This window comes from Sinocyclocheilus anshuiensis, unplaced genomic scaffold (assembly GCF_001515605.1).
Source record: "Sinocyclocheilus anshuiensis isolate Anshui unplaced genomic scaffold, SAMN03320099.WGS_v1.1 scaffold1325, whole genome shotgun sequence".
In the NCBI taxonomy this organism is placed as follows: Eukaryota; Metazoa; Chordata; class Actinopteri; order Cypriniformes; family Cyprinidae; genus Sinocyclocheilus; species Sinocyclocheilus anshuiensis.
The window spans coordinates 241,170-251,672 of NW_015552751.1; the positions used below are offsets into that span (position 1 = coordinate 241,170).

The 10,503-nt window shown below is 35.4% G+C and overlaps 1 protein-coding gene across 1 annotated transcript in view; it reads left to right on the forward strand.

Moving 5' to 3' along the window:
- The first annotated feature begins 2,406 nt into the window (after positions 1–2,406).
- LOC107667858 (cyclic AMP-responsive element-binding protein 3-like protein 3-A) overlaps positions 2,407–10,503 on the forward strand; it is a 20,100-nt gene continuing 12,003 nt past the window's right edge. The window contains exon 1 of the mRNA XM_016459586.1: positions 2,407–2,577. Within this exon, the coding sequence (XP_016315072.1) occupies positions 2,557–2,577 (21 nt within the window). The 5' untranslated portion in view covers positions 2,407–2,556. The remainder of the gene's footprint in view (positions 2,578–10,503) is intronic.

Sequence of the window (10,503 nt, forward strand, 5' to 3'; positions counted from 1 at the left end):
CACACACACACACACACACACACACACACACACACACACACAAACACACACACACACAAACACACACACACACGCGAGTCAATAATATCAAAGATCCTAATACCCTTAAAATGCCTCACTGTCAATATGACTTTTGCTCTTGAATGTGAGCGTCCAGATTCTCAGGTCATGTCAGGCTTATTTGCAGGCATGTCTGGGAGGCACTAAGAAATGTATTCTGACCTTCAGTACAGCTTTAGAAGAACTATATTGGCACGTCATGGGTCAACAGTTTCCCCAACGACTTCCATTGCAAATTAATTTCTGTAAATGCTTTTTCTTTGTTTTTGCAAACTGAGTTGAGATTATTTTCTATGGTAATTAACATCATGTCACAGATTCTATACAAAGAAGTGTGCATTCTGTTCAATAACACTTAAAAATGTGGTGTAGAAACAATTTTCACTCAAAAATGTTTAAATTTCACAATTATTTAACAAAGAAACATCAAGTAACACTTTGTATTAAATATTTTTTGAAGTAGAAAGAAGTAGTATTTTATTGTAAAATGTTCTCCAATAATTTTTGTTTTAACTTTGAAAAATATTTTATAGTGTACATGAATATGAATATTTAATTGTTTAGCTGCTAAAGGGTTTTATGTGACGTGAGGCCAAGTAGTGTCCTATACTCGGAATTTATGCTCTGCATTTATCCTATCCAAGTGCACACACACAGCATTGAGTAGTGAACACACACACACACACACACCTGGAGCAGTGGGCACGAGACTCAAGTGGGTACCGACACTCACACCCACAACCTTTGCGTTACAAGTCTGACTCTCCAACCATTGGGCCACGACTGCCCCCGTGTTGCTAATAAGTTGCTAGGCAGTTGCTAAATGTGGTTACAATTGGTTCTGAGGCTGTTGATATAGAAGTTTGCACAATAATAGTATACTCATTTTGTCAAGCCAACATAATCACTGAAACATGTCTGGAGTTGTGCATGAGTTATGTAACACTTTCCTCTTTTTTTCTGATGAGCAGAACAATGTGTAGTTCCCAATGTTAGCAGTCTTATCCTATATGATAACAGCTGGGACAAATACAGGATAAGCATGCAGTCGTTGCATAGTTAAAGACTTGTTGAGTTTCAGGTTTGGGTTTATCTCTTTGCCAAACCTCAGGTTAAGAGCGGTCATGGAGGTTGTAAGAATGCACAGGTTCACGCACATGCAGCATGTCATTATTTCAGGAAGATTTCAGTATGTAAATACGCAATGCAAGTCTACACAAACACATTACCTCATTGAGATTTAAAAATCACAAGTGAGATTCTCCCAGAAAGCAATGCAATCAAACTGAGATCTACAGATGTTTCTCCTGAGAAAGAGTCCAATAATCTCAAGTCTCCTCTAGTGTTTTAGAGAAGAGTTTGTTTCTTCATCAGTACATATTTGGAGAAATGTAGCATTCCATCACTTGCTCACCAGTGAATGGGTGCCGTCAGAATGAGAGTCCAAACAGCTGATAAAAACATCACAATAATCCACAAGTAATCCACACCACTCCAGAGCTTTAATTAAAATCTTTTGAAGTGAAAAGCTGCCCGTTTGTAAGAAATAAATACATCATTAAGATGCTTTCAAGTTTTGCTTCTGGCCAAAATAAAAGTCCATAATCTTCCCGTTAGTGAAAAAGTCCATCCCCTTTTGTCCTCTCACATCAAAATCCACCAATATATTTGTTTAGAACTGTTCTGACTATTTTTGCTTGTAATCGGTGATTGATCTGCATATTTCTCTCCTGATTCAGACAACTTTTTCACTAGAGAAAGCAATATTATAGACTCATATTTTAGCCAGAAGCAACAGTTTAAAGTTTAAAAATTAATGATGGATTTGTTTCTTACAAACAGTTTTTCACATTTCAATATGTTAATTGATGGACTGGAGTGGTGTGGATTACTTGTGGATTATTGTGATGTTTTTATCAGCTGTTTGGACTCTCATTCTGACGGCACCCATTCACTGCAGAGCATCCATTGGTGAGGAAGTGATGGAATGCTACATTTCTCCAAATAACAAACTCATCTACATCTTGGATGGCCTGAGGGTGAGGACATGTTCAGCAAATGTTAATTTTTGGGTGAACTATTCCTTTAAGTCTCTTGAGCTGTGAAATTGAAACCTCTAGGCAATAAAATCTTTTCACATGTCTCCACTTAATTTACATTTCACTTGGACATTGATGTCATCTTATCCTGTAATCATGTTCATTTATTTTGATGCGATCATCGTCATCATCGTCATCTCACTGATAAACAGAATGCAGATCCTCACACGTATGATTTACCCTGTCAGTCAAAGCCCTCTGAGCATTAACAACCCAGCTGAATCATACGCTTATTATCTGGAGTTTATCTGCAGTTTCAACTTTGCCCTAGAACACATTCAGGAACACAAATGTGCAGAGAACAGCACCAAACTGGCATACTCTGGTTTTCTCTCTGGATTTTAATCATTTTCTTCTGTTTGCTTGTATTTCTGTTGGTGATTCTAGTGCCTGGAACATGGCACTTCTCTCAGACAAGGTGAAGTATTGCATTTCTTTTGCTTTTACTGAGATTTTCATTGTTAGTGTCATATTAGAATCGGGTCACTGTCAGCCAGGTAACACTGACATTTTTATGTGTTTTTTAGTAATTACATTTGAAAAGCTTATTGTCGAACTGGCCCAAAGAACTGACCTCAAGTAAAGACATTGTGAGAACACCATACCTGGGTGCATCCTCCAAAATATTGTGTTTAAAATTGTGAAAATATTTTGAAAAATAAATGAGTATATACTAATAGTTTTCGGTTTAAGAAAAAGTATTGTATGACGAATACATATAAAAGATACCAGTCAAAAGTTTGAAATAATAAAGAATTTTTATTGTTTTTAAAAGAAGTCTCTTCTGCTCATGAATACAGCATTTATTGGCTCAAAAATACAGTAAAAGGGTATTATTGTGAAATATTATTACAATTTAAATAGAAAAAAACTGTTTTCTATTTTAATATATTTTTCAATTATTCCTGTGATGACAAAGCTGAATTATCAGTGGCGATTACTTCAGTCTTTAGTTTCACATTGTGACCATAAGAGAGTTTTTTCAAAAACATTATAAAAATGTAATTATTCCAAACTTTTGAGCGATATTGAAAGTTCATATTGAGACCTTTGACTTCTGAATAAGACTTAATGAGAATGAGATAAATGAGATAAATAAAACTATTTATATTCAAAACTTTTTGGGTTTAAAGTTCAGTGCAAAAATGTTTCATATTTTTTCTGAAGATTGATTTTTTTTTTCTTCTAACAAATTTGTAGCATTGAAATAACACCCCAGTATATGTGTAAACATATAATGAAATGAAATGAAATACTGTTAGAAATTATGATGTCACTCCATTAAATATGTCTTAAATATTATATAATTATTTCAAAACATTTAAAATTTTAAAATTGATTCTTCATTACACACTAAACAATTTAAAACTTTTTTTTTTTTTTTTTACGCAATGGTATTGAGGCAGATTATCGGAAGTGGATCCACAAAACAACCAAAAGAAAATGTGTGTCTTTGATCAATTTGATTAAAATACATACATGCATAAATACATAAATAAATAAAATGCTTTTTCATAATTGAAATCTCTGATGCTTGATCTTGGCAATTCTGAAATCTCTTATGAAATAGAGGAGCTATGTGTGAGATTACAGTTACATTTAAACTCAATTCTATCTCATTTATCAAGAAAAAAAAAGATTGATTTTTTTTTTCTTCTAACAAATTTGTAGTATTGAAATAACACCCCAGTATATGTGTAAACATATAATGAAATGAAATGAAATACTGTTAGAAATTATGATGTCACTCCATTAAATATGTCTTAAATATTATATAATTATTTCAAAACATTTAAAATTTTAAAATTGATTCTTCATTACACACTAAACAACTTAAAACTTTTTTTTTTTTTTTTTACGCAATGGTATTGAGGCAGATTATCGGAAGTGCATCCACAAAACAACCAAAAGAAAATGTGTGTCTTTGATCAATTTGATTAAAATACATACATACATAAATACATAAATAAATAAAATGCTTTTTCATAATTGAAATCTCTGATGCTTGATCTTGGCAATTCTGAAATCTCTTATGAAATAGAGGAGCTATGTGTAAGATTACAGTTACATTTAAACTCAATTCTATCTCATTTATCAAGAAAAAAAAGAGTAATCTGCTATTTTGTGGTGTTAATGAACCAGTGTATTTTCAGTGCTTGTGGAAATGACAATAACCCATATGTGTGAGATTACAGTTACATTTAAACTCAATTCTATCTCATTTATCAAGAAAAAAAGAGTAATCTGCTATTTTGTGGTGTTAATGAACCAGTGTATTTTCAGTGCTTGTGGAAATGACAATAACCCAAACCCCGGTGATAATGAACTTTTCCTAATTAGCCTAGTAGCTCAGCACACACGTAAACAAGAATAAAACCCAAGGCTCCTCTCAGACTTCTTCCATTAACAACAGATGAGGCAGAGAAAGTTCAACAGATCTACGCAATTAGAGTAAAATGTCTTAATTACTCACATGCGCTCATCCACGAGAGCTGTTTGTTGTGTCAGTGGATTACTTTGCCATCTATAATCTTGATTTAGTACAGCAATCAGTTTATGCAAAACCTCCCAAATGGAATCGGAGTTTAGGCATTGCTCTTTTGTTGTGTATATGCTGTGTGGTTGCATGCATGTTTAGGTTTCTTAGATTTGTTTGGTGACAAAGTGCAATTAAATGCATCTGGCTTTGCTCTCAGGAGTCTCCAGTATTCTTGAGGTGTCCTTGAAACCACCAGTTGTGAAATTGTCTCGTGCTCTTTAGAGGTTGACTAGCCAAGCTTGTTTGGTGACAAAGTGCAATTAAATGCATCTGGCTTTGCTGTCAGGAGTCTCACTTCACCAGTATTCTTGAGGTGTCCTTGAAACCACCAGTTGTGAAATTGTCTCGTGCTCTTTAGAGGTTGACTAGCCAAGCTTGCCGTGATTTGTGGTTTTGTGTGTAACTCTTCTGTGCCATTAGCACAAGTCATATAAAACTTTGCTCAGATAAGATAAGCTTATCTTCACTGCAAAAGCGCATGACCACAGTGCAAAGTAGGTTGCGGGGGCTGAAGAATCAAGTCAATGAAACACAAACAAACTGTCTGGAACGAAAAGTAGACTGAGGTTTAGACGTTCCCAAGAGTATGTGGTATCCGTTGGAGAAATTGATCTGTTTTGGTATTAGATACCTATTGCCACCTTCAAATTCTTAGCACTTGGTATCACAGTTTTGGTCTTCAATATGGCTTTGTCATACTAAATATCACACCTTTCCTTTAGGAATCTGTCAATAAACCGCAGCCACCCATGCAATGACAAAGAAACATTTATAGCTCAGGATTTCTTATGTTTCATTTAAATATCAACTTTGTCTCAGATGTTTCTTAAAGTAAATTACATTGGGATCTCTTCTGAAACTCTAGACAAGACACATGTGAGATTTCAAGGACCTGTTTTAAAAATCAAAGAAACAGCTGGGACTAAAGTATTTGATCTCCATTCAATATTATTGCTGTCTTGGAGAGATATTAAAGCATGGTTATTATAGTTGACAAAAACGAAAATCATAAAAGTTACTTGATATAAAATAAAGTGTGTGTGTGTGTGTGTGTGTGTGTGTAATAATGCTTGGCTGGATAAAGGCGAGATGAGGTTCAATGTTACAAAGAAAAGAAGAAAATAAACACAGGATGCTACACAAGAGCATCTACAGAAAGCACAACGACTGACAAATATGCACTAAAACAAGGGGGGTATATATACACAGGGTAAGGAGGTAACAAGGGGGTGGAGCTAATGAATTGTCATATAAACAAATGAGGCAGTGCTAGAACCAAAGGCAAACAGGAGTGAACACAGAAACATTGGGGAAAACACTGGATTTCAAAATAAGAGTACAACACACAAGACAGGGGAACACAGGCTGGGATCATGACATATGTGCTTAATTTATTTCAGCTAGTTGCCAAAGCAACTAATACTAGTGTTTTTCAAAATATGTAAATGTTTTCATTTTATTTTTTTTTGATGAACTAAAATAGCTAAAACTGAAATAAAAAAAAACTATATTAGACAGAATATAAAAAACTAATAAACATGACAAAATTACTAAAACAGAAAACACAAAAATAAATACAATTCAAAATATTAATTAAAACTATTAGTAACTTACTTATACTAAAATAAGTCTGTATTAAAGAGATCTCTATATGAAATTAATATACATAGCTCAAATCATTGGATCTTCGTAGCATTTGATGAAATATGTTTTTGATGAGTTTATATTTAGACTTTTGACTGCAGACTTTGATATCATCTGAACACAATTTGAGACATTGCCTCTGAAATCTGATAGTTGAGAAATATACTACCGCGGCATGTTTTTCAGAGGATAAATCTAAGGGCAGGAGATTTACAGTAAGCAAACATCTCCATTTTATCTCTCAATAAATATCTCTATATTTAATCTAATTGCTGTCTGCAAAAAGCAATTGAGATCAAAGATGGAAAAGATCTCATTTATGATTTTTCTTCCCAAAGGCAATAATAAAATGCAGAAAGGACTTATCTACCAAGATAAAAAGAGTACATTTTAGAAGTTTAGTGTGAGAAAATGTTACTAGAAACATTACGAGTATCATCATGTCTATCGGCTTAGCACAACTAACAAGTTAATGTAATTCTGCACAGATAGCTTATCAGCCCAAACAAACTTAAACAGAAAACCAATAAAACTGTGATTCATAGCCTATCGTTTCAATCCAGTGTGGGTGTGTATGCGTGCAATGCTGAAACAATGCTCTATCTGCCCTGGGGTCAAGTTTTCTTTCTCTGGCAGAAGGATTTTTCACTCGCGGCTTTAAAATCTAGTACATCAAGATGTTGTTCAGAGCATGATATTCTTTTGCGTTCGTATTTATCTTCTGTGACTCTAAAGCCAGCAGAGCTGATGAGAAGGCTCAAAAGTCTTCATCACTCCACATCTTCAACAGGTCAGATGACAGCTGCATCTGGGTCATGAGTTTTTGTGTCATTGTGCTCATTATATCAGGTGCATGGCCCACCACATGGATACATTGATTATTTTGTCATTTCCTGACAGATTTGATGCTATCCTGCTGCTTTATGCTGTAACCAGGCTTGTGGAAAGAACCAGTCTTTCTGTCAGCTGTGTCACAAACAGCCAGCTGTGTTACCAATGTCATATTCTATGGGTGTTCTCTGTGCTACAGTACTACTAATAACATTGCAGGCTTTCAAATGAATACTTTATGCCAGTACAATGGAACGGACCTGGTTAAACTTTAACGGTCGGAGCAGCTTCCTGCCTCATTTGTGGAGGGAAGTTTTTCATTCAGGACCCCAGACATATGAAAATAACAAAGATATGTTCTGAAGAAAATCTGAGAGGTCACCACAATGCAAGGTCTTGGCCATGTCTTGAACACTGGGGGGGGGGGAAAGTATAAACAAATAGAACAGTGAAGGAAATTCTATATCTAATTCTCTTTGAGAAGTAATCATTTTGAAGTATTTGCAAATAATATTTTAAAATATGCGCACATTCACTCCTATTTGCATGCCTAATATGTCGAAAATGCAGAACGTTTCATTTCTCGTCACATTCAGTTAGGAATTACATGAATCACGACAATCCCATATTTTCAGTTTAAAGCTGAGAAATTTGAGGAAAAAGGTCAATTTTGTCTTAAAACAAATATTAAATGTTACGTCACTTCAGTCTTATCTTGCTCTCTTTCAAAATTAAACTGACGCGTCACGTTTTTTACATAATCGAGAATATTTAACAAACAGTTTGACTGACAGCAGTGGTCTTTGAGGCAAAGTTGTTCAGTATGAAGAGCTCTATCAAATGATATGCATATTGTGTGGATGTGTGAAACACCACGTGATTACAGAGGCATAAAACTTGTTCGCTCCACCTAGTGGCCAATTTCTTTCAAAATTCTTACAGACCTTTAGGACCATGAGTCAAACATGCCCACCGAGTTTGGTTCCGATCTGCCTCTGTTAACCTTGCATAATAGGTGCTCAAAATTCATTGGAGTTTGAGATAAGAGAATGTCCTCAAAGACACTTGTGGCACATTGGACAAAGACACGGCATACCAATTTTCAAGTCGATCGGACTATCGGGTGTGTAGTTATAGACAATTTTATGTTTTTTCCCTGTTATAGCTCCACCAAGTGGCCAAACTCTCTTACATCCGTGTTCCGAGTTTGGCGAAAATATCTCTTTCCATTCAAGAGTTACAGTCATTTTAGTAAAACCTTTTATGAACATTTTGGGATCCTGTCGCGACGGTGAGTTGCAAGTTCAACTTTTTTTTGATAATTATTGATATCCACTCTCCAGAGAATCTTTCTGCACTGGTTTGGTTCCAATCGGGTGAAAAACCTAGTGCTATTTTGAAAAACCTACTTTTGCGAAATAGCACTAGGTTTTTCACCCGATTGGAACCAAACCAGTGCAGAAAGATTCTCTGGAGAGTGGATATCAATAATTATCAAAAAAAAGTTGAACTTGCAACTCACCGTCGCGACAGGATCCCAAAATGTTCATAAAAGGTTTTATTAAAATGACTGTAACTCTTGAATGGAAAGAGATATTTCCGCCAGAAGTAATCATTTTGAAGTATTTGCAAATAATATTTTAAAATATGCGCACATTCACTCCTATTTGCATGCCTAATATGTCGAAAATGCAGAACGTTTCATTTCTCGTCACATTCAGTTAGGAATTACATGAATCACGACAATCCCATATTTTCAGTTTAAAGCTGAGAAATTTGAGGAAAAAGGTCAATTTTGTCTTAAAACAAATATTAAATGTTACGTCACTTCAGTCTTATCTTGCTCTCTTTCAAAATTAAACTGACGCGTCACGTTTTTTACATAATCGAGAATATTTAACAAACAATTTGACTGACAGCAGTGGTCTTTGAGGCAAAGTTGTTCAGTATGAAGAGCTCTATCAAATGATATGCATATTGTGTGGATGTGTGAAACACCACGTGATTACAGAGGCATAAAACTTGTTCGCTCCACCTAGTGGCCAATTTCTTTCAAAATTCTTACAGACCTTTAGGACCATGAGTCAAACATGCCCACCGAGTTTGGTTCCGATCTGCCTCTGTTAACCTTGCATAATAGGTGCTCAAAATTCATTGGAGTTTGAGATAAGAGAATGTCCTCAAAGACACTTGTGGCACATTGGACAAAGACACAGCATACCAATTTTCAAGTCGATCGGACTATCGGGTGTGTAGTTATAGCCAATTTTATGTTTTTTCCCTGTTATAGCTCCACCAAGTGGCCAAACTCTCTTACATCCGTGTTCCGAGTTTGGCGAAAATATCTCTTTCCATTCAAGAGTTACAGTCATTTTAGTAAAACCTTTTATGAACATTTTGGGATCCTGTCGCGACGGTGAGTTGCAAGTTCAACTTTTTTTTGATAATTATTGATATCCACTCTCCAGAGAATCTTTCTGCACTGGTTTGGTTCCAATCGGGTGAAAAACCTAGTGCTATTTCGCAAAAGTAGGTTTTTCAAAAAATCCAAAATACCCGAAAATTTTACGATGAAATCCGAGGCATGCATTTTGTCCATTATGAGCCAAGGATTCAAACGATATAAGGCACTTGAGACTGTGACTAACGGTTTAGGAGTTATGAGGGATTTTGGACTTTTGATTGCTATAGCGCCCCCATCAGGCCAATTGGCGTGAGCCTTGGTGAGTACGGTTGTAGACGGTGTGAGTACTACCATCTCTTAAAGTTTCAAGTCTCTACGACTTACGGTTTGGTCTGCCCGATCACTTTTAGGTGGAAAATGCTGATACTTCGACATTCTAACCATTACAATAGGGTTCCAGCGCTATGTGCTTGAATCCCTAAAAACTAAAAATAGAGGCAATGAAGATGTTGCAATCAAGTTCCAGTAAAATATATTCACAATCCTCTATGATGCCTTTAAGTCCATTATTCTGTGAGTATTTTGAGTGGCAGTTTCTCTCTGAGGTTGTGGGGTGTTGCAGAATCTGGGTAGAAATACACAAATGAGTTAAAGTCTGTCTCTTCCATTTCCAATTATGTTTATGAAAGTACTGTGAACCCTTCACAATGGTAAAAGGCAATGCAAGGTAACACAAGCAATAATTTAAGACAACAATATGGACCATACATTCAATATCCCTGTTACTTACATAGCAGAGAAGAGGAGAGAAATATCCTCAACTGAGCAAAAACTAAAAATAGGAAAAGACATGATTGGTAGCAAACCTGTTACATTTTGAAAGTTAGGCATTAAGAATGAAATTCTTTACCTGTTGAGAGTGTGCT